Source organism: Podarcis erhardii (assembly GCF_964252035.2).
Source record: "Podarcis erhardii genome assembly, chromosome: 7".
Lineage (NCBI taxonomy): Eukaryota > Metazoa > Chordata > Lepidosauria > Squamata > Lacertidae > Podarcis > Podarcis erhardii.
In genome coordinates, this window is record NC_138511.1 from 69,729,887 (window position 1) to 69,755,130 (window position 25,244).

At 46.2% G+C, this 25,244-nt stretch overlaps 1 protein-coding gene across 2 annotated transcripts in view; it reads right to left on the minus strand.

Annotated features, from left to right (window-relative positions):
* Positions 1-17,551: 17,551 nt before the first annotated feature.
* Positions 17,552-25,244, minus strand: part of TMEM200B (transmembrane protein 200B) — a 33,158-nt gene continuing 25,465 nt past the window's right edge. Inside the window, exons 1-2 of one of the 2 annotated variants that reach the window (XM_081869238.1) lie at positions 21,885-21,982; positions 17,552-19,726 (exon numbers count right to left, since the gene is read on the minus strand). In XM_081869238.1, coding sequence (XP_081725364.1) covers positions 18,337-19,704 — 1,368 coding nt within the window. In that variant the 5' untranslated portion in view covers positions 19,705-19,726; positions 21,885-21,982 and the 3' untranslated portion in view covers positions 17,552-18,336. Of the gene's footprint in view, positions 19,727-21,884; positions 21,983-25,244 lie in introns of those variants that run through there. The other variant, XM_081869237.1, reaches the window with a different exon arrangement.

Consider the following 25,244-nt stretch of genomic DNA (forward strand, 5'->3'; position numbering starts at 1 on the left):
TTCTCTCACATAGGAGAGAATGCCTCTTTTGGTGGCGCTGTGGGTTAAACCACAGAACCTAGGGCTTGCCGATCAGGAGGTTGGCGGTTCGAATCCCTGCGACGGGGTGAGCTCCTGTTGCTTAGTCCCAGCTCCTGCCCACCTAGCAGTTCGAAAGCATGTCAAAGTGCAAGTAGATAAATAGGTACTGCTCCGGCGTGAAGGTAATCGGCGTTTCCATGCGCTGCTCTGGTTCTCCAGACGCGGCTTAGTCATGCTGGCCACATGACCCGGAAGCTGTACACCAGCTCCGTCGGCCAGTAAAGCAAGATGAGCGCTGCAACCCCAGTGTCGGCCACGACTGGACCTAATGGTCAGGGGTCCCTTTACCTTTTTTACCAAATACATCTATCAGGTATGGCTGTTGGATGCTATCAGGATGAAAAGGTTTTTATCACCTGTGACATAGGTGTGCCAAAAATTAGGGGTACTGCACTCTCCATTTCGTCTCTGTCATTTGTTGGGAATCTGACCATCTCTCTTATCTAGTCAGTGTATTTGTTATTTACCTTTCGTTGTCGTTTAAAAAGAAAAGATTGTTATAATGTCATTCAAATTAAATCTTGGTCGTATAAAGCAGAGTCTGGGGGTAAATCTGGAGAAGAACGTCTTCCTTTTTGCCTCTCCCTAAGCAGTATCTGTTGGAAAATTATATCTATTGAAAATTTCCTTTTGATGGGCTTCAGCCATAATAAGTTGTTCAGAGGCTCTTTAACAAAACCTTCAGAGGCTCTTTAACAAACCCCGCCCCCCCCCCAGTTTTTATAACATCAAATAATAGTACAAAATACGATGCAGTATAGAGCATGTAATTCACATCAAGATTGTTTACATATTTCATTGATCACTCTTTAAGAAAACTCTTTAAGAAAACTTTGTTCTAATTTGTGTATACAGTGTCTTGTAGCTTGGTCAAGCCAGATAATCACATCAGACCATTGGCATAAAAATAAGCTCTTAAATCCAGGAAAGAAAATCCACCCTTTTCTCTAAGAGTACACATTATTTTTAATTTAACTCTTCTATTTTATTTTTACTATCCAGTATAAAGCCACTAATATTTTGTTGCCATTTGTTCAGTTGGGCTCCCCCTACCCCCGTGCCTTCATTCAGCATGTGCTGTAGTTAAAAAAATAAAATAAAAAATTCTTGGAAGTATTTTCATTTTGAGAATGGCTGTTTTATCTAAAAAAGGAAGTTTCAGCTTTTTCCAGTCCTCTCTTCTTTAATCCTAGATTCCATCCTAATTCAGCTTGTATAAATCTTTTTTTTATCTTAAAACACCATCGCCAAATAACTAGCGGCTTTGTTATGAATTCAGTGTTCATAGTCCAGCAGTGTTTCTGTTTTATCTACATTTATTAGATTTTAAAATTCTTTAGTTAGGCTGCAGTGATATAAAATGATGCGGGGGAATTGCACCTGTTGGTTTGGGCTAGTGGATCATGGATGAAGACACAGTGCCTCGTGTCCATTGACAGAGGTGCCCCCCCCCCCCACATCACACAGCAGGGATGGGAATTGTAGTTCAGCAACATCCAGAGGGCCAAAGATTCCCTACACAGCCAGTGTGGTGTAGTGGTTAAGAGTGGTGGACTCGTAATCTGGTGAACCGGGTTTGATTCCCTGCTCCTCCACATGCAGCTGCTGGGTGACTTTGGGCTAGTCACACTTCTTTGAAGTCTCTCAGCCCCACTCACCTCACAGAGTGTTTGTTGTGGGGAAGGAAGGAAAAGGAGAATGTTAGCCGCTTTGAGACTCCTTAGGGTAGTGATAAAGCGGGATATCAAATCCAAACTCACTACACCTGCTCTGTGGAGTAGGGTGGGTCACCTCTTTCATGACCAAGAGGCTCTGTGACTTCAACAACACACCTGGGGAAAAAATACGGGAAGGAAGTCAAAGAAGCACAAGCTCTTTTGGCTGCTCCTTCTGCCTTCGGGGCTGCAGCCCTCTCTTCCTCCTCACTCAACAGTCTGAGCCACTGTTTTTCCTTTGCTTGCAGTTTGCAAGTGCCTTTGCAACTGGGTCATTTGCAGCTTAATGCGTACAGTCTGGAGTAGGCCTGGAGCCAGCTGCAAGGATCAAGCTGTCTGACTCCAGGGAAGATCTCCATGGGGGGCCCGTGCTGGAGGAGGAGAAGAGGGGTAGTGGTAGGGAAGGGCATGGGCAGCAGAGGTTTGGCAGGGTTAAAAGGGCTGGTTCCTCCTCCTCCTCTCTGCTAAGAAAAACAATGGCAAACAGCACAAGGAGAAGCTGTGCTCATCTGAGCAAATGGGCTGCATTTGTTGCTCCTGATAGCCATACCCTGGGGACGCAGGTGGTGCTGTGAGTTAAACCACAGAGCCTAGGACTTGCCGATCAGAAGGTTGGAGGTTCAAATCCCTGTGACAGGGTGAACTCCCATTGCTCGGTCCCTGCTCCTGCCAACCTAGCAGTTCGAAAGCACGCCAAAGTGCAAGTAGATAAACAGGTACTGCTCCAGCGGGAAGGTAAACGGTGTTTCTGTGTGCTGCTCTGGTTTGCCAGAAGCTGCTAAGTCATGCTGGCCACATGACCCGGAAGCTGTACACTGGCTCCCTCGATCAATAAAGTGAAATGAGTGCCGCAACTCTAGAGTTGGCCACGACTGGACCTAATGGTCAGGGGTCCCTTTACCTTTTAGCCATACCCTTTACCAGGTTTAAAGGTGCCATGATAGCTCCACATGGGGACGGGATTTCAACAATCGCTGCTTATCTCACCTTTGCATGGTGAGCTGCAATAGCTCCAATTCTCTTTTCTAGGAAACCATTAAAATAATAGGGTCCCAGCCTCCTTGACCTCTGGTCCCCTTGAACCAGGGAGGTGGAGAACCTGTGGTCTCCACTTCCATGAGCCCCGGCCAGAATGGCCTGGTGGTTAAGGATCATGGGAGCCGTTGTCCGAAACATCTGGTGTGCATCAGGTTGGGGATGGCTGCCTTAAGCAATGGCACATAAGGTCTACAACAGAGTTGATGTGGGAGACCATATTTATTTCTTTGTTGAATTTATATCCTGCCTTTCTTCCTCCCCAAGGGGCCCAGGCCAACAAACAGGCACACAATTTAAAAACAAAAGCAAAGCAGAAACACTCTAAAAGCAATTGCAGTTGAAATATTCTTCCATCCAATGATCTTGAAGTTGCCGGGAATAGTATTCTTCAGCCACCAAATGCCTAAGTAAACAGGAAATGTTCTCAAATTCCTCCTGAAACAGAATAATGATGGAGACAGGTGTACCTTACTTGGGAGCGCATTCCCCAACTGGGGAGCCACCACTGAGAAGGCTTTTGACAATGTCTCTTGGGGTTTTCTGATAAAGTGCCTGGAAAGATCAGGGATAGATGGCACATTCCTGGAAGGAGTTAGAACAATCTACACACAACAAAGAGCTAGATTAATTATTAACAATACCCTGACAGAACAGTTTGAAATAGCAAAAGGCACTCGACAGGGGTGCCCTTTGTCACCGCTGTTGTTTATCATGGTTTTAGAGATAATCACAAACAAGATAAGAAAAACCCCAGAGATCCGTGGCATAAAAATAGGAGCGAAAGAATATAAACTGAAAGCATATGCAGACGATCTTATGCTGTCATTGGAAGAACCAAAAGAGAGCGTCGGCAAAGTGTTAAAGCTACTAGAGGAAATTGGAAAATTATCCGGATTTAAATTAAACAGAGCAAAAACCAAAATAATGACCAAAAATATGGAAGAAGAAACCAAAAACGATCTTGAAAGTCAAACTGGAATTAAAATAACTAAAAAAGTTAAATACCTTGGAATCTGGTTAACTATGAAAAATATAAATCTGATTGAAAATAACTACAAGAAAACATGGAAAGAAATAATGAAGGACTTGGATACATGGAATAGAATACATCTCTCGTGGTTGGGGAGAATGGCGGCGATTAAAATGAGCTTACTACCTAAATTACTCTTCCTATTCCAGAATATACCGATAATTAGAGGAATCTCAATATTCAAAGAATGGCAGAGATTACTTTCTAAATTCATTTGGCAGGGAAAGAGACCAAGAATTAGATTTAAATTGCTGACAGACCAAAGAGATAGGGGTGGTCTTGCGGTTCCAAATTTGAGGTTATATTACGAAGCAGCATGTCTTTGTTGGGTAAAAGACTGGATTGTCATCAAAAACAAAAATTTGTTAGATCTAGAGGGGTTTAATCTAAGATTCGGTTGGCATGCCTATTTATGGCGAGACAAAGGAAGGGTTCATAAAGGTTTTTCTAATCACATTCTCAGAGGGCCACTGCTGGAAGTGTGGGAAAGGAATAAAAAATTGTTGGAGCAGAAAACGCCCTGGTGGTTATCACCAATAGACATTTTAACAATAAAAAAATTAAACATCGAGGGGGAAAGATGGACATATGAAGATTTACTAACCAAAACAGAATCCGGGTGGAGGATTAGACCTTACGAAGAAATAAAAAGCAAGCTGACTGGCTGGATTCAATACCATCAAATTAATTCAATGTGGAGGGAAGATAATAAGATCGGAATAAATGACAAGAAATCTAGATTTCAGATTGAAATAATAGAAAGTAAAACAAAATTATTATCAAAAATGTACAACCAGTTGCTTGAGTGGGACACCAAGGACGAGGAAGTAAAGGAAGTGATGGTGAAGTGGGCGGTAGACCTAGGGTACAACATAGAGTTTGACAAATGGAAGGCATTGTGGTGTAAAGATATGAATTTCTCAGCATGCACGACACTAAAGGAAAACATGTATAAGATGATGTACAGATGGTACATAACGCCGGTAAAACTACATAAAATGTATAGAACGGGCGATAAACTGTGTTGGAAATGTAAGAGCAAGGAGGGCGATTTCATCCATACTTGGTGGACGTGCGAGATTCTCAAAAAATTTTGGGAATCCATCTATAATGAATTAAAAAAAATTCTTAAATATACGTTTGTTAAAAAACCCGAAGCCTTTCTGCTGGGGATAATTGGTAAGGATATCAAAGAAGAAGATAGAACCTTTTTTCAATATGCAACGGTGGCCGCCAGAACCCTCATAGCACAGTACTGGAAAACACCAAAAATCCCAACACTAAAGGAGTGGCAACTTAAATTATCTGATTATTTGGAGTTGGCTAAATTGACACAGAAAATAAGAAATCAAAGAAGTGCAAAATTTAACAATGAATGGAATAAATTTAGGATATATATGGAAATAGAGACAAGGGGAAAATCAAAATGTTGATCAGAAACACATATGTACTTACAGAAATCACAGTAGGCATGAGATAACGCTTACTACGTAAAAAGTTTTATTAAGGAATAGACACAGCAGATAGATAAACAAGGCAATATTTTCCGAAATCGAGATAAAGGGAAGTCGATCAATGTCATTTAAAGTTGTATGTATTTCGGGTTTTTCTCTTTTTTTCTCTTTTTCTTTTTCTTTTCTTTTTTTTCTTCTCTTTTTCTGTTTTTTCTTTTTCATTTTGTCTTTTGTACATTTGTGAAATATATTTATGTCAAAATTTAATAAATAAATTTAAAAAAAAAGAGAGAGAGAGAAGGCCCTGTCACGGGTCAGCAGCAATCAGGCAGCTCCCAGTGCTGGCATCACCAACAAGGCATCACCTGCCAATCGTAGGGTCTGAGATGGTTGGTATTTGATATCTCAACATTGCTCCTTTCCCCCCAATTTCCCCAACCTGCTCAAAGGAATGTAACTCTTAATCTCTGCATAGTAGGGAAAAACTAGCATACTCTATGCATGCCACTGTCTGCGCAGCTCAAGAACCGCATTCTAGCCAGGCCAAAGCGCTTGAAGAGGACATTGCTGAATGTGTCCTGGGAAGCAGGTGGGACCTAAGGAAAGTCCTGAAGGCCCCTAAGCCTGAGGTTCCTGACCCCCGCCTTGCACCAAAGCAGAGCCTGGTCTTGCATTCTTCCTTCTCCAGCTAATAAAGCAGCCATGATTCGGCCCCTGCTCCCAAAGCCAAGCAAATTAATCAGCTTTTCCAGAGAGACAAACTGCTGGTCCCTGCCAAACAGCATGCATCACTTGGATGAAGAAGGGGGAGATCTTGAACTCTGAAAGAGGTAAGATCCCAAAGCTGTGTATTTTTAGTTGATGTCTCTCCCACTCCTGAAGAAGCAGGAGGACCTGGCTTGATTTGTGGCAGTTCAAGTTTATTTAACCGGGCACATGTCAAAAGGTGGTCTCTGTCCCACAGGGAGTTTTGGGAAAGGGATCAACAGAGGAATAAATAATATATAAATAGGAGCCAAGGACTGCACTTTCCCAGAAGCTGCTAGGGCCAGGGATGAAGGAAAAATGTGCCCCAGTTTGCATTTTCATGCATAGCTACATTATTATTATTATAGTTTTATTAAAATTTATTACCTGCCCTTCACCCTAAGGTCCCGGGATGGGTTACAGCAATTACAACACACTAGTTATACTTAGACATAAAATTAAAAACGATTTAAAATTGAAGGCATAAGGTGTCCTAAAAACATATACCGTGGTACATCGGGTTAAGAACTTAATTCGTTCTGGAGGTCCGTTCTTAACCTGAAACTGTTCTTAACCTGAAGACCACTTTAGCTAATGGGGCCTTCTGCTGCTGCCGCGCCGCCAGAGCACGATTTCCGTTCTCATCCTGAAGCAAAGTTCTTAACCTGAGGTACTATTTCTGGGTTAGCGGAGTCTGTAACCTGAAGCGTTTGTAACCTGAAGCGTCTGTAACCCAAGGTACCACTGTACCCCAAGTGTCAAAAGCCAGGGTAGAGAGGTGTGTCTTTATCATTTGCCGAAAGCTGTATAATGAAGGTGCCAGGCACACATCTGTGGGTAGGGAGCTCCACACCTCTGGGGCTGCCACAGAGAAGGCCCTCTCCTCAGCCACCGCCAAATTTGAAGGTGGCAGAACAGCCAAGAGGATACCCTCTGCTGATCTTAGCACCCAGGGTGGAGAGAGTTAGCCACCTGAGCAGCAGGTGCTGGGAGGTAAAGAAGGTTTAGGAGAATAGTGCTCTGTGCCCCTTTAATGAGTCTTTTGTCCTTGGATGCCCTGTCCTGATGCCAGGTTGGTCGGCTTCTTTACATGCAGTTCAGTGAGGTGCCCTATTCTTCACCTCAGTTTCTAGGTGGGAACCAGGAGCAGGTCAGCAATAACTCACAAGGTGCCAGTGAAGTTAATGCTTTATTCAATGAAACAAAACAGGTCTGGTGAGCACAGCAACTCTTCCCAGTAGGCCTTGCAGCTGCGAGGACTGAAGGTCCCTGCCTTCCCACCACTCCCTAAGGCTTCTCCTCCCCCGGTCCCTTCCATAGCAGCCTAAGGCTCCTTCATCTTTTCTCTCTCTACTCCACCCTCTTCATTCCTCTGGGAGACCGGGGGGAGGGGGCTGGTCACAGCAGGATCGGAGTGATTCCCTGGCTTCTTCAGCAGCCTGCCTGCATTCTGCCTTTTCGTCCCTCTCTGCTTCTGACTCTAAATCTGGACTGCTCTCTGCCACAACCTCTTCCTGCTCACTAAACCCTGTTACCACTTCTGCTTCCGACACCTCCTCCTCCTAGTCTGCTCCTCCTCCTCCCTCTGACCACTCATTGTCATCCCACCACGACTCCCCTGGCTTTGTGCCTTCTTCCCTTGGGAGTCTCCCAGCTGGTGTCTCCCCCAGCTCCTCTGAATCCAGCCAGTCCATGACACTCAGGCAGCAAAATGTATTGGGTTGGTAAACACGAATGGACTAATTTCTTGTCAGCGCATTGTCCCTCTGTTCTGTTAGGCTGCTTGACTGCCTGTTTTGAGGGGCGGAGGTGGGGTTGCTGAGCACATTTCTGCTTGGCAAATGCCTCTTAGAAGTTTATTAGGAAAGCTTGGCACGGGAAAGGACTTGAGATGTTCCGATCTCCTAAACCTGACAGACAAAACTCTGCCAAAAACATGAAGTCCCACGAACAGTTTACATTACGCTTTCATAGCTCCAGCTGCCTTTCAGCCCTTGCCCATTCTCTCATAACAGCTTTATTAGGTAAATCATGACTCCCATTTTTGCAGGGAGTATATCCAAGCCTGAGAGAGAGGCTGTATATTGTGCAAATGGCAGAAACAGTGCTCAACTTAAGAGCGCTTCCCTGTTAATTGAGCATTCCTTCTGATTTACTTGTGGGCAGATTAGATGACGTTGCATCAAAGGCAGTGTGATTGCATACTTTCCTGTGCATCCCCCTGTCAATTTTGTTACCACAAACGTCCAGACTTCTGAAAAAACAAGTTTGTTGCTCGAGGCCTCCCAATCGACTAAGATTGAGCAGCCTGAATTTGCAGGCATCTTACTGAATCCCACCTGAAATCAGAGACAGGTTGGAAGCATGCCAAGAACATTGTTATGAGATACAGTGGTACCTTGGGTTAAGAACTTAATTCGTTCTGGAGGTCTGTTCTTAACCTGAAACTGTTCTTAACCTGAGGTACCACTTTAGCTAATGGGGCCTCCTGCTGCTGCCGCAATTTCTGTTCTCATCCTGAAGCAAAGTTCATAACCCAAGGTACTATTTCTGGGTTAGCGGAGTCTAACCTGAAGCGTCAGTAACCTGAAGCGTCTGTAACCCAAGGTACCACTGTAAATGCTGCAATTTTTCTCCCACTTCCTCCACGAAGAGAGGCAGCAACAAGGGATTTTTTGTTTTGTTTAGAAAAAAGGCAAGTAATTGGGGGCAGGGGGCATGACAGAGGTGTGCATGAGATTAAGCATGGCATGAAGAAAGTGGATAGGGAGACATTCCCCTCCCCACCCCATAAAACCCAGGACCGTCCAATGAAGCTGAATATTGGAAGATTCAGGACAAAAAATTAAAGCACTTCTTCGCATAGCGCAGAGATAAACAACCTGAAGGAGCGTCTCCTCCCCCATCGTTCTGCCCGGACACTGAGGTCCAGCTCCGAGGGCCTTCTGGCGGTTCCCTCACTGCGAGAAGCGAAGTTACAGGGAATCAGGCAGAGGGCCTTCTCGGTAGTGGCACCCGCCCTGTGGAACGCCCTCCCACCAGATCTCAAAGAGAAAAACCAACTACCTGACATTTAGAAGACATCTGAAGGCAGCCCTGTTTAGGCAAGTTTTTAATGTGTGACATTTTAATGTATTTTTAATCTTTGTTGGAAGCTGCCCAGAGTGGCTGGGAAACCTAGCCTGATGGGTGGGGTGCAAATAAATTATTATTATTATTGTTATTGTTATTATCTCTTTAAAAGAGGTTTAGACAAAATCGGGGAGGCTATTGGCCACGATATCTATGTTCTGCCTCCACTGTCAGAGGCAATATGCCTCCGAATTCCATTTTTTGGATATCACAAGGCAGGAGAGTATTGTGCTCAGGTCCTGCTTCTGAGCTTCCCATAGGCATCTGGGTGGCCACTGTGAGCACAGTATGCTGAAATAAAAGGCCTTAGGCACTGGAGGAACACATGCCATACATTTAGAGCACGTGACTGGAAGAAGTCCAAAAGAATTCTGGGAACTGTAGTTTGTTGAGGGTGCTGGGAACTACAACTCTGTGAGGAGATAAGCTGCAGCTCCCAGGGTTTCTTTGGTGAAAATCATGTGCCCTAAATGTTCTCTAAATGTATGGTGTGTGCATAGCCCAAAAATGTCTTGGGTGCTGTGGGAAACGGAAATGGGTGGTTGCTAGGTGTGGCGGCTGAATTCAATTCCCTCTGCTGTTGCTATACAGATGGCAGCAAAAGGAGAAATGAAGGTAAATGGGTTGGAGAGAGGGGGAACCAAAGAACAAATGGAAGGAAGCAAATGGATTCTTAGCAAGTTAATAACAACAAAACATCATTTCCGCCAAATAAGTAACAAAATTAGTGCAACCTTTAATCATGAAAACAACTGTCATTATGAAATAATTTGTTTCTTCTTGCATGGTCCTCGCTCTGGGTCTAATTAGGACACACAGCAGTAGGGAGGAGAAATCAGAAGGAGCAACTTTCTTCTTCTGGGAACCTTTGAAAAAGAACGTTTTCTTTTGTTGTGAGATAGGGCAGGTCTGGCGTCAAGGGACGGGCTTGGCTGGGCGCCTGCCTATCTGCCCCCTAACTAATTCCAAAGTTTTCCTACTGGTGTATAAAGCCCTCTATGCAGTGGTAGCTGGTGCCCATTGGGACTAAGGGCAAGGAGGCGAACTGTAGGCAGAGTCAGATCAAACGACAGAGTCAACAGACTTTAGTTTTTCTTCGTCCTCCTTCCTTCCGAGTTCTACAGGGGCAGCACTGTGACCACCACCTGCCCTAGACGCTAAAAGCACTACCATGCCACTTTAAACAGCTGTGACTTTCCCCAGAGCATCCTGGGAAAATTAATAATAATAATAATAATAATAATAATAATAATAATAATAATAATAGGCATATATTTATTTATACCCTGTCTTTTCCCTGACGGGACCCAAGGTGGCTTACATATAAAAATGCTAAAAACATAGAACAAAAACAACTAAACAGAGGTAGAAGTCAAACTACAAACATACATAAAATCTATTAAAACCGTACAAATAATTACAATAAAAAACAGCACGGCCTTTCATTAACAGCAGTCAGTTCCTCAAAGTCCATTGGGACAAGAAAGTCTTCACCTGCTGACAGAAGGACAACAAGGAGGGATCCAGTCTAGCTTCTCTGGGAAGTTCCAAAGTCTGGGAGCCACCACCAAGAAGGTCCTCCTCTCCCATGTCCCCACTGTAGTTGATCAGGGTGCTGAGAGTTGTCAGGAGACCCCTATCCCTTTACAGAGCCACAACTCTCAAGAGTTCCCTGGGAAGAGGGGTTGATTGTTAAACCCTTCCGGATCAGCACCCTTCAGTTCCCAGGATGCTTTGGGGCCAGGGCTTTTTTAAAGTGGTATGATACTGCTTTAAATGTATAGTGCGATCACTCGTAGCCGAGTAAGATTGTTTGGGTTGGGTTTTTGGAAGACGCCTGTGCATGAATTTGTTTTATGCGTGCAGATCAGTGCACGCTGACCAACGCACAGTCTTTGCTGTAGGGCTCTGTTCTGATGGCATGAAGTAGTCACGACAAACCGGTAGATTCCTATCTGCTTCAGCCTTCATCTGCCTTCACAGCCGTTGTAACACACCGCTTGTTATCATCTGCCTGTTCTGCCGTTAAGGACTTCTTGGATCCTTCTTTGTCTGGCTCCTTCCCTTTGACCTTACCGCCTTGGGTGACCCTGCTGGGAGTACGAGATTCCCGACGGCTTCGCTCACAAGGGTCATAGGAACATGCAAGGCCACTCACCACAACAAGGTGATGATCCAGCAAGTGGGCTGGGAGGAATAGGGTTCTGCCAACAACTTGCTTAAGAAACTGCATGAAATATACTCGGAGTCGAGTGTGGATTTCATGCTCTTTATTCAGCTCATAGTAGTGAGGAATGCAAGTCCCCCCCCCCCCAAAAAAGTGTCTGCTTTATATACATTATTTACACAATGGGTCCCATGCGACTGACTAATTCCGGGATTCTCCTGTAAGCCAATCAGGTTGCGGATTCACTTCCAGCTGGAGCTGGATTGGGTGGCTCCTGCGGACCAATCAGACTGCTGCATTCTGGATCCTATTGTTCTAGGACCAATCAGACTGTTGCATTCTGAATCCTATTGTTCTAGGACCAGACTGCTGCATTCTGAATCCTATTGTTCTAGGACCAATCAGACTGCTGCATTTTGGATCCTATTGTTCTAGGACCAATCAGACTGCTGCATTTTGGATCCTATTCAACTCAGTACATAACACTGCAGTTCCCAGGATTCTTTGTGAGGAGGAAGCCATGACAGTTTGAAGTGGCAAGAAGCAACTTTAAATGTGGAACTGCAGCTGGGGCCTGTGACCAGGCAACAGGGGGAGGGTGCTGGCAGCCGATGCCACCCTCAGGACTGGCTTTTACTAAGAACAGACTGAGGTTGGTGCAGCAGCGCCTCAGTCGCCCTTATGGACCAGCCTCCGCTGCCTAGATGATTTTAAACCAGGGCATCTGGAAAGCCGCCTCTCCCGCCCACTGGTCACTTAGATCTGTGGAGGGTGGCGCCACGCCACGTGTCCCTGCGGTAAAACATGCTGCCATTCCACATGCTTTTAGCGCAGTGGCTCCAGTTCCCTGGAATGCTCTTCCTTTAGAAGGGAAGCAGGCCCTCCCACATTGTTATGTTTTTCAAGTGCCTTGGAAACTTTTCTCCCAAGCCTTCCTATTTTTAAGTTTCGGCAGTTTTTAAGCCCGTCTTGGCTTTCTTCTTTACATGCTGTTCTGTGATCTGTATGTATTACAACACTTTCTGTTTTGCTGCACTCTTTTATGCCGGTTTTATTACATAGTTGTACTATTGTTATTGTTTTTCTGTTTTGTGGTCAAGTGGAGTTGGTTTTTCTGCACTAGGTGAGGCGGGGAGGCTATCATTAAGCAGCTGTCCTTGGAGGCGCAGGTCAATTCTGTGTCCAGGGCAGCTGTTTACCAGCTCCATCTGGTATGCAGGCTGAGACCCTACCTGCCAGCAGACTGTCTCACCAGAGTGGTGCATGCTCTCGTTATCTCTCGCTTGGACTACTGCAATGCGCTCTACGTGGGGCTACCTTTGAAGGTGACCCGGAAACTACAACTAATCAAGAATGCGGCAGCTAGACTGGTGACTGGCAGCGGCCACCGAGACCACATAACACTGGTCCTGAAAGACATACATTGGCTCCCAGTACGTTTCTGAGCACAATTCAAAGTGTTGGTGCTGACCTTTAAAGCCCTAAATGGCCTCGGCCCAGTATACCTAAAGGAGCGCCTCCACCCCATTGTCCTGCCTGGACACTGAGGTCCAGCCTTCTGGCGGTTCCCTCACTGCAAGAAGCCAAGTTGCAGGGAACCAGGCAGAGGGCCTTCTCGGTAGTGGCACCTGCCCTGTGGAACGCCCTCCCACCAGATGTCAAAGAGAAAAACAACTACCTGACATTTAGAAGACATCTGAAGGCAGCCCTGTTTAGGGAAGCTTTTAATGTTTGATGGACTACTGTATTTTAATGTTCTGCTGGAAGCTGCCCAGAGTGGCTGGGGAAACCCAGTCAGATGGGCGGGGTATAAATTATTATTATTATTATTAATTTATTACGTATCATAGAATTGTAGAGTTGGAAGGGATCCGAATTGTCATCTAGCTCAACTGCCTGCAATGCAGGAATCTCAGCTAAGCATCCATGACAGATGGCCACCCAACCTCTGCTGAAAAACTTCCAAGGAAGGAGAGTCTACCACCTTTCAAAGGAGTCTGTTCCACTGTAGAACAGCTCTTACTTTCAGCAAATTCTTCCTAATGTTGTCAGAACCTCCTTCCTTGCAATGTGAGTCCACTGATTTGGATCCTACGCTCTGGAGCAGGAGAAAAGCACATCTTCCATGTGACAGCCCTATAGATATTTGAAGATGGCTATCATATCTCAGTCTCCTCTTTTCCAGGCTAAACATACCCACGACCCTCAACCATTCCTCAAAAGCATGGGTAGGCAAACTAAGGCCCAGGGGCCAGATCCGGCCCAATCGCCTTCTAAATCTGGTCCGCGGATGGTCCAGGAATCAGTGTGTTTTTACATGAGAATGTGTCCTTTTATTTAAAATGCATCTCTGGCTTATTTGTGGGGCCTGCCTGGTGTTTTTACATGAGTAGAATGTGTGCTTTTATTTAAAATACATCTCTGGGTTATTTGTGGGGCATGGGAATTCATTCATTTATTTTTTAAAAAATATAGTCCGGCCCCCCACAAGGTCTGAGGACAGTGGACCGGCCCCCTGCTGAAAAAGTTTGCTGATCCCTGCTCATAAGGCTTGGTTTCCACATGACTAGATGGTCTTCATGGTCTCTTCCAACTCTTCAATTCTATGATTTCCTTCCCTTTGATTTTCTGTTTCTTTCCCCTAACAGATAAGAAGCATTTTGTAGTCACTGAGGCATGCTCAGTTCTCATGACCGGTAGGTTGAGGTTTTTTTTGGGGGGGGGGCTGCTCCCCTAGTTCCCCTTCCCCACTTTTTCAACCTGATACATCCCTCCGCTTCTCATTGGCCCTGGTTTGGGTCCTGTTGGTTCTCACATCCGGCGTTTTGATATTTAAAGGTATACAGATACAAGATGTGTTTGGGGGCCCTTGGTGGGAAGGCAATAATGAGGTAGCTGTTGATTCTTCACAGAAAAGAGTGCAAACCTCTTTCTACAGTGGTTTATACTCTCAAGCAATCATGCAGCTGGACTCCTGTGTTTTGACTGCGCTGTTTTGACGGTGTTTGATTTTGAGATGGAGTAAAGCGAAACCCCCGAGTCTGCTGGCAACCTGCCCAACTCCCTAAGCCAACTCTTGAGCTTCCAAGAGGGGAAGGGTTTTCGCTGCTGATTGGAAATTAAAATGAAATGAAATGGGCTTTGCTGATTAAAAAATGAAATGGATGTTCTCCCCTTAGCATGACTCTTGAGCTAGCTAGCCATGATCCTGTTCAGCTGTATGATATCCCATCTCCACATTACGGCTGCAGCACAAGGAGTGTGTTGTGGAGCCGGTGGGATATTCATAAAATCACCATAGTTTTGTGTTTTATGTCCCCCCCCCCCATGTTTGTCGCAGTGCTGGAGAATTAGAAGGCACAGCATTCAAAGAACCAGAAGTTGGGGCTGCAGCAAAATGTTGAAGTGTAGTGTTCTTTTGTACAGTCTGCCAGCTCCCATGAATCTCCAGTTCCATTTTTGCTTGTTTCTCCCTTACTCCCCCCCCCCCCCCCATTTTTTGTTGATACCTCTACAGTGCTGTGATTTGCCTAGCATTCAGATATCTCTCCCTCTCATTTTTCTGCTTTTGGGAAAATGAAAATGAAGGGCTGCAAGAGCAGCTGAGGATAGACAAATCTGTTTCAGGTTCTCATTTTTCTTCTATTAAGCTCCGTTCTCCACCTTTATAAATCAGCCAGAAAATTTTGCATTTTAAAAGTCCACAGAAAAATTCACCAGCATTTTAGTGTGAATTTCTGCTTGTGTGCACATTTTTGTATGCAGTCTTACCAAATATACACATTTTTTTACACACATTTCTTGGTCAAATGCCTGCATTTATAAGTTCAGAAGTGCGAATTTCGAAGGATGGCTGTGTTTCGTAGCACTCGTGGAATTCCAATGAAGCTGACTTTTGGAAGACTATGCTGTGCATAGTCATAAACTGTGGAACTCACCAACCCAGATGGCTTTAAAAGATCAGACAAATTAATGGAGGAGAGCAGTGGCGTAGCACTGTCCGCTGGTGCCCAGGGCAGGAGTGTACCTGCCCCCCCCCCAAGTGGGGACAGAGCACACTAACCCTGCCCTCACCACTGCTGCTGCTGCTGGGTAGGAGGAGGGTGGGCACTCTCTGCATCCTGCCCCTGTCTGGCATGAGGGTCTGCCTGCCTTGTTGCCTGGGTAGCCATGTCTGGGCATACCAGGACCTCCATACACACTGGCCAGGCTCACACCCCAGGAAGTCACTTTGCTTGCCCTGGATGTGTGAGGTCAGTCTGACCCCACCCATCAGCAAGGGAATAAGGGCTATTGGATTGGTTGTTTATCTATAAGCTTTTCTTGGCCATGCTCCACCTAAGCATCTCTAAAATCCTGTCCCCCCCCCCCCCCGTGACATATAATTCTTATTATTAAAAAAGTGAACTATTCACGTGGAGGAAGCCTAAAAGGCCATTCACTGTTAATAACTCATTCTCAAATTGCCCCCCTTAAAAAAGCAAATTGCCTCCCTGTGAGGTGTGTGCCCCACGTTGGGAACCACAGATCTATAGGTGGTGGGTTTTTTTGTTTTGTTCTTTGGACTACCTGTTGTCTGCAGTGTTGGAGGAGTCGGCAGCTGGATTTCCCACACCGAGATGATCTAGCAAGACAAAACTTGGGCTTTAAGTTTCTAGCCCACATTAAGAATTCTCTGCATAGTGTTGGGTGGAAGTGCAGGTAGGTGGCTCCCAAATCTTGCTGCAAGTACACAGAAGATCCTGAAACCTCATTGATGTCATTGGAATGTCCCTGTTTCTAACTTCTCGTTGATCAATCACCAAGGCAATCTGATGCACATTTACTCAGAGGGTAAGGGCCTTATTCCCAGGTTAGGGATGTGTTGGCTTGCAGCCTGCAGCACCACTTTATTTTTCTATTTAAAGGCTCGTCTGTGGGGTCAGAATGGCAGGAATATTTCTTTTCGGGTCACTTCCTCTTGAAACAAACCAGGAGACAGAAAGTTCAGCTTAACGCACGCCAGCATTGGAGGGAAGCTGAGGTCGTGGCAGAGGAACTGGAAAAAATGTGAAAGGAATGTGGCAAGAGACATTCAGAATCAAAGGGAGCAAAATGAAAATCAGATGCTTCTCTCTCTCTCTCTCTCTCTGGACATGTATAAGTCTTATTCCTTACATAGGATTTCCAGGGTGATGTATGGAAGGGCCCATAGCTCAGCGGCAGAGCATCTGCCTTGCATGCAGGAAGTTCCAGGTTCAATCCTCAGCATCTCCAGGAAGGGCTAGGAGCACAGCTGTCAACTTTCAGATTTGAAAATAAGGGATCAGCAGCCTCACCTGTCCCGGGGACAGTCTACGGGATATCTGACAATCCGGGATAGCAGTGGGAAGCAGTGGGAAATGGCGCTGGAATAAGGGAATTTCCTGCAAAAAAAGGGAAGGTTGACAGCTATGGCTAGGAGAGACACCCTGTCCAAAACCCTGGAGAGCTGCTGCCAGTCAGTGTAGCCAATATTGAGTTACATGGATCCCATGGTCAGACTTGCTATAAAGCACCCTCTGATGTTCTTATGAATTGTCAACTCTCCTTGTTTTTAAAGTAAGTTTCTAGCCCTCTCACTTGTGGAGCTACAAGGAAAACCCATACAGGCAGGATGCCGCTACAAAGTCTTATTAAGACAATGAGATTGCTTGAAACAGATCTGGCTACCTGTATTTATGGTCCCAGCTGTTTGGCAGTGATTCTCTGCCTTCCACCACCCAGCCCTGTAAGGCCTCCTCTTCACATCTGGCTCAGTGCCTGACATCTGAACCACAGCATCTGCATCACAACAGCCACAAGTTATGGGAAATGCCTGCAGCCCGAATCCCGTTCTCAGGCTATATTTGAACTGCAAGAGTTTTCTCTCTCCAGCTTTTGGGAAGGGGCACTTGAGTGTGTGTGTGTGTGCTGAGGCATTGGGGTTCCCAGCTGGAGTGGTTGGGAAGAAGCATCTCTCTGAGCCTTCAGATCAGTTTGTAGATGTTGTTAAGGAAATGCATGGTCTCCTACCCTAAACATTCTCACCATCCATGGGGGGGGGGGGAGCTTATTTATCATTTTTTGGTCAAGGGCTAGCTGAAATCAGCAGATAAATTTCCCTCGGAAAGAGAGCAACCCCAAACAATGTTTAAGGCATAACAAACGACTCGAGGTCTTCAAAGCAGTGAGGCAAACTTCTTCTTTTTTTTAATAACCTTGTTTGGCATGTACATACCCAGTGATTCAGGACAGAGGATGAGGCAGGGAGGAGAAAAGTCACCAATTAACTTGCAAGATTTTGACTTTAAAATGTTTTGGCTTTCTCAGAGCCCAGAACATGAGATTGGCAACAAAACAATAAGAATCTCTTTAAAAAAAAAATAAAATTGTTCTACTATCAGGGGTGGGGTGGGGTAAATACCGCAGGCAAGGTCTGATGTTTAGCCCCAAAGAGCTCTGAAACTAGCATCTGTGTATAAAAATTATAATCTCGTGACTTTGAAAACTAGACCTGTGCTATTTTAGGAGGCACCAGTTTATTGTTTCTGAAACCTTAGCCATCATCCCGTTCTTCCCCGCAATTTTACCACCTGTGTTTCCAAGGGAGGCTGGGTGGGTTTGGGTGTAGTGAGGAGTACCAGCCCCCACCAACCAACCCCCCACCCGGCCCATTGCAATCCTAAATCTTCTTTCCATTTCTAGGCAAATAGTTCTTTTCACACACAGAATGGGGGAAGCTGAAGAGGGGATCTTTATAAGGCAAGAATTGAACAGGCCCTTGAGAAGGAAATCAATCTGTTCAGCAGCATCTCAAAGGCATCTCTCCTCTGGCAGGAGACTTGGGCTTGGCCACTGGCAGACTGACTAAGCAGCCGCTGCTGCAAAACGTTCTATATACACGTTCGCTCCTGGCAACACCAGGCATGACATGGCAAATCCCAACAGCACGCGCCGTCTTCCAATGCAGAGTCAGTTTCCGCAACCCGTTTCTGCAACAACCTCCCGGGAAGGCTCCCTGCTCAAGCCACTGATAGGCTCCTTCGCTGGCTCCAACAGCCTATCAGAAGACTCGCCCCGGCTTTCCAGTTTTGCATAGTTGACCAGGCCAATGTGGTCGAGTCTAGGCCAGCTCCTGTGCTTCCTGTCTTTGACTGGCGCCACTAACACTACCCCTGGCTGGCCGAGATCCAGGGACTTGGAGTGACCCGCATTAGGGATCTGAGTGTCCGAGCTGAATTCCCTCTTTGTGCATTCGGGGTTCAGCAGTCTTTCCACCAAGGTGGCTGAGGAAGGCTCAACATTATCCATATCAATAACCACATGGCTGCCTCTGAGCTCGCCTCTCCGGGGAGCCGTGGCATTGCACCCGGGGAGGACAGTCCACGAGAGCCTCAACACCTCGTCTTTCTCCTCTGGCAAGCGGAGGCAATTGCCTTCCAAGTCCCGGATGGCTGCTCGAGAAACTCGCTGGCTTTCAAGGAGACAGTTGTTGAGTTTAATGAGAGGCAGAGACAGGGCATTGACGGCTGAGATGACTGACTCCGCGCCGTGGGCAAAAGGGAGGCCGTGGTTATCTGGCACGGCATTGCCAGAATCCGAGCGGACGCTCAGGAGGGAAAGGGACGGCGAGACACTCTTGTGGAACTGGGTGGTGGCCTGTAGCCTGTTTGAGTTGTAAGCATTGGGCCACTTGGCGGCTGGGCTGGAGCAAGACTGGAAGCCACTGGAGGAGAGGTCCACCTCGTAGCAGCCTTCCACACAGTCTGCATTCGCCTGGAGGGAGGACAAGGTAGGCCTCCTCTGAAAGTAGCTGCTTGCCTGGCTGGTGTCCTGTGGGAGCCTCAGACTCATGGAGTAGAGCTCTCTCTGCATCAGCAAGCGGGTCTCCATGTCTCTGTTCTCGTACAGCATGGTGTTGGCACAGATGAAGATGAAGAGGCCGATGCCCATGATGACAGGCCCAATGAGCTTCAGCTTCTCGCTGTGAGGTAAGGGGCGAGGGTGGGCCAAGGCCTTCACTTCCTTCTTGATCTCATCGGTGGCGCTGGCGTTGCCCGGCCGGCTGCCTCCTCCGGACCTGGCACGGTGAGGCCAGTAGCCAATGACAGCGATGGTCATGCCCACCAGCACCACTGAGACGCCCACCATCACAAAGGCTCCCGAGGTAGAGCGCATGCGCAGCTGGCCCTTCACGGTCACCTCGGAGGGGGCCTTGCGCCGGAACCTGCGCCGGTGCCATCGGGAAGGGGCGCTGGCGGGTGTTGCGGGTGCGTTCCCTGAAGGGGGCTGGTTCTTCATGGCTCTTGCGGCTTCAGCAGGGCCTCCGGCTGTCACCATCCCCACGTCGTCCACCAGCCATCTTGACAACAAAGAGAGAAGGCGTTAAGGAGAGTGAGGCATGGGGAAGAAGCAGAGGTGACTTGTCCAAACTCTCCCTCCACTGGGAAATAGTAGCAATAATACACTCGCACCCCAGCCTACTTCCCGGCACATAGGAATCTGCCTTCTACCAGTTCAGATGATTGATCTGCCTAGCTCAACATTAGGATTGGGAATGTGTGGCCCTCCAGATGTTGTTGGACTACAACTCCCATCAGCCCCAGCCAGAGTGGTCAATGGTAAGCAGTGATGGAAGCTGTAGTCAAAAACATCTGGAGGGACCTGTCCTTGGTCTACACTGACTGGCAGCAGTTATTATTATTATTATTTATTGAATTTATATATACCCAGAGACCTGAGACCCAGAGGTCTCAGGGTGGTTCACAGAACAAAATCAAAATATAAAACCACGAAATATATCATCAAAATAAAAAACAACAACCCAATAATCCCTAGCGTCTTTTACAGTCCTAGGTGGATATGTCAGGGATTGAACTTGCTACCTTCTGGATTCCCAGGTGCTCCACCACTGAGCTATAGAGCATCTTAATGTCAGGGCTGTGGGTTTGAGCCCCACATTGGGTAAAGGTTTCCTGCATTGCAGGGGGTTGGACTAGATGATCCTCATGGTCCCTTCCAACTCTACGATCCTATGGCACTTCCCTTTCCTTTGGCAAAGTTTATCCTAATTTCCCCAAACATGGTGTCCTCAAGGTGCCCTGTCCCTAAAGTACAATCCTCCCCCAATATTCCCAGGTCATGGTTTGAAGGCATGCGATGCTGCCACCTTCTTGAAGCTAAGCAAGTCCTGAACTGCTCACTGCCTGGAGGGAAAACCACAGTGGAACACAAAGCATAAACCACCTTTATTTCTATGACTAAAGAAACATGGGATATAATTTACACATTATCTCTGCATATCATGCATAATATATAAATAACAGTGCAATAAGTGTTATAGACTCCATTTTAAAAGGTACTTTTTTATGTTGCTGCATCCCCCGAGAAGAGATTTACAAACTGAAACTCTCTAGGCTTATGTTTTAAACATAAAGGCAAGTTCTCTGCAGAATCTTTGCATATAAAGCCATCCGCCCACCAGCCCCCCCCCCATCAATTTACCCAATCCACCAAACAGAGAAAAGAGGTGCTGCAATGCCAGCAGAATGAAATAGCAAAAGAGCTCAGGCAAGTGAGCCAAGCTGCGTTTTACAGGAGGGAAGTGAGGGGAGTCACTGGCCAAACTAACCTATGAGGAATGTCCTTCCCAAATGCAGCAACCAACCAGACCGTACCAGCAAAACTCAACAGGTGGCGTATATCTATGCCATTCGATGATCACAGTTAAGAGGAACTACAGTGTGTTGGGACTTAAGCAACACAGCAAGCTGCAGTTGGTCTAAATCAGAAACAAAATCTTCCCAGACCTCCTTGCACCTGATCTATACCGGAGAAGATATAGGTGTGGGTGGGTGTGTAAACTCAGAGTTTACCTAGACTCATTCACGTAACACTAATTATGGTTAAGTATTACAACTGAACCAACACATTCTAATTAATAAATTTCAAGATGGGTCCTATTTTACTTGTTTGGGACTCAAAGTGGATCTCGGATCAGAAGCCATCGGGGCACCACTTTGTTCTATTCAAGAGGCATAAGGAGTACCAGCAAATCCAACAGAAAACTCCTCCTTTCCATGTTCTTCATTTGAAGGTATTATGAGTCTCCCAGGAAGGAATTAAGTGTTTGAACTTTAGAATGGAAAATGTGTTCTTGTCCCAAACTGTCAACCTACGACGATTTCTAGGAAGGAGATTTTTTATTTATATATATAGAGAAAAGATGTCGGGGAGAGGCAAGATAACATTTCAAACTCAGCTAATCCTTTGGCAACATGAATTTAAGCCCTTCCTCTTGACGGAGCAACCCCCTGTGGCTAACCTTTGTCTCTTCCAGGTGCCAGCCAGCAGAAAAAAAATCCACCATAACAGGCGTTTCTAAGCTTGCCTTCAAATTTTCCAGAGATTATTCCCCGCTGCCTGCCCCACTTCAGCCTGCAGTGGCTTGAAATGTGCTTGTCCCGTCAGCCTGCTGCTGAGAATAACTCACTTTAATTACCATCTGAGATGTGACCTACCTTAAACCGTTACAGTAAGCTGCTTAATCTCCTGCTGACAAGGTAGGTGGTACCAGCCCTTCCAAACTTTTTCTTTTTGCAAAACCCATGAGGCGCTGTTGCAGGTCAAGCAGGGACAGCCTCTTCCTTGAAAGATTTCACCGTCAAGGGGTCCTCGGCGTCAGGGTCCAAGCATCACCATGAGGGGGGCTCAGATTCAGCCACCTCACAGGCCACCCCCATTGGTGTAGGCAGCTCTCAGTGCCTGCTTCTATACTGCCCTGCCTCTTCTCAGACTCCTCTCATAGTTTTCTCCTGTTCCAAATGCATGCAGGAGGATGCAATCGCAAAATCTGCCAGGGCCCTTTCAGGCTGCGGCCACCAACTGTGGGCGCCGGTCACAAAATGGCTGCTGCGGTGTTTATGGCCCAACGCAAAATGGATGCCGTGGCAGGGCACAGCGGAATGCAACATGGCTGCCGTGCCCAAAAAAACTGCCACATGTAAAAGAGTTGGGGGGGGGAGCAGGACCACAAAATGGACGCAGGTATGCTCCCCCTCCGTTAACAGAAAAGGCAACTATATCAGCCACCACTGCACTAACTCACAGAAAGAAACCCTTTGCCCCGGGTATTGTGGAAGAGTTCATGGACTTCTAGCATTCCCATTCATTTCAATGGAGCTTGAGCAGGGGAGCTTGCCACAGGACACTATCCAAGCCACTGAAATAAACAAGCCAATGAAAGCACACGGGCTCTGGTACAATTCCTGTTTGTTTCAGGAGGACTTGCCATTGGGATTACGCCTCGTGGCAATAAACTGTTGTACAGCTATTAACCATCACACACTCAGCTGGTCCTCTTTTGCGAAGAACAGCCTTGAATGCTTGACTTTAAGTTTCCCTGCAAACTCTGGTCAAAGTCTACCTTGATTTCTGACTTTCCTGGCCAGCAATGAGTCAGCCTCACCATTTCCCCTCTAGGGCTGGGCGATAGATCAATATATTGTCCCAAACTGGTTTGAAGTCCATATAGTGTTATTGGTTTCATAATTTTTGACCTGGCAATAATATATTGTGAATCATGATGTTTGTGTGTGCTATGCAAAAATCACAATGTGGGGGAAACCCGAAGCCAGCCAATGCCTCTACATAAAAAAGGTAAAGGACCCCTGACCATTAAGTCCAGTCACAAACGACTCTGGGATTGCAGCGCTCATCTTGCTTTACTGGCCAAGGGAGCCGACATTTGTCTGCAGAGTTTTTCTGGGTCATGTGGTCAGCATGACTAAGCTGCTTCTGGCAAACCAGAGCAGCGCACGGAAACGCCGTTTACCTTCCTGCCGGAGCAGTACCTATTTATCTACTTGCACTTTGTGCTTTCGAATTGCTAGGTTGGCAGGAGCTGGGACGAGCAATGGGAGCTCACCCTGTCGTGGGGATTTGAACCGCCGACCTTCTGATCGGCAAGCCCTAGGCTCTGTGGTTTAGACCACAGCGCCACCAGCATCCCTACATATTTCAGACATCGTGATATATTGGTAATATATCACGATATTTAGCTGGTGACATATCACAATGCTGAAAACCAGATATTGCCCAACCCTATTCCCCTTGTAGACCATTGAAGTTGTGTTTACACTATTCCACTACGGAGAGGAGCAACCACTTTGGACAGCCGTAGTGCTGAACTGTGGGAAACAGGAGGGCAAATCCAAGTACTCTGATCTCCACTTAAGGTCCTCCTTTAATGTTATGACGTCTAAATACATGGAAAGGGCTGAGACCAGGTCCCTAGGCACACAAACCAAAGGTTGAGAGGTCAAGATCAAGGAAGGATATAGTTAGCTAACTCTGGTTCAAAAAATAAAATGCACAGACTTTTAATTTGGCCCCATGCTAAAAGGCAGTGTTCACATGTCATCTGAAAGCAACCTCGATTCGTCTGGCATCAGCCAAAGTTGAATTTAAAAAGCTGAGGAAAAAGGGAACACAAAGCAGAGCTAGGAAAGGCTGTTCTTTGTGTGGAGTTCAAGAGCATGGCTTTATTATTAGAATTCCCAAGAAAGGTTGCGTAAGATATATATGTCTAGGACTCTTTGACATTGTCGCTCAAGTTAACTGATTAATTCTATACTTTACAGCAAGGCACATTCGACTTAGCTAAATATAAAGTCAGCAAAGGAGGTTGCTTTCAATGACCATTTGTGATCCAGTTCCATAATCTACCCACCTCCTATTAAAAAGTACTCTTCCACTCGCCCCTGCCCCAACCACCTCATTTCAATTTTGGGGAGGTGGGGGTGGCGCTAAGGCTTGTGACAGCTCAAGGGAAGAGAAATGCTGCAGAAATTTATGTGTTATTAGCATCATAGAACATTATGACAGCTCAGTGCCTTGGCTGGGACTCTGAGAGTTTAAGCTTTCAGGTTTTGTAAGATAGCATTTTTCTTTTCTTTTTTTAATAAAATGGAATTATTTCCCTAATTCAATGTATCAGAGTTTTGATAGCTGAGCTACACTGGCGTACCATTGGGGTGGGGGAGAACCTTCAGATTTATATACAAAACTGGAGAGGATCTAGGAACTTGCAACAATTTCACCCAAGCAGGAGTTTAATAGCTATTTAGATTCCTCAACAGCAGGGCTGGGGAAGTTCAGGCACTCCAGATGTTGCTGGCCATGCTAGCTGGGGCTGATGGGAATGGAAGCCCAAAACATCTGGAGGGCCACAGGTTTCCCAGTCCTGCTCTATATAGCAAGATGAAGGGAACTGGATTGGGCTGGTGGACCTGATCCCTGGACAGATCAGCTGACGTTTGATGCTTGCATAAATCCATCTGTGGCTCTTTGTTGCAGAGGTCAAGACAAAGGTGACTATTAATCTAACTCCAGTGCACTTCTCAACACAGATAAATGCACCAACCTCAAACCTTCAAAACCATTCTACCTAATGTTTTGCAATCCTGGAAATAAGTGAGCAAAGTTCTGAGCCCTGGGGTACACTGTTTCTGAGTGGGCTTCAAGAAAAATGCAAAGTTCTGAAGCACTTGTAAGATGGTTTGCAAGAATCTCTCTCGCTTGCTCGCCAGTAAGTGTTTGTGTGTGTGTGTCCCCTAGCTCTCCATGCTGCTTTTAACAAGTCTGGAGAGGTAGGCAAGAAGCTTTCCCTCTGCTTTGTTGCTTCTCTTATCTCCCGGGACTGATTACACTGAGGCTGCTATCCTATGGCTGCTCAGCCAAATGGTTGGAATTGAACACAGGAATTGCTAAGGGGATAGGCCTGCTCAAACAGTGCTTCTCTCCTAGGAAGCTCCTAGGAGCCAAATGCTCCCGTGGGAATCCCTCCTCCCCTAGATAACATTGGCCTGTGGAAACGAGCC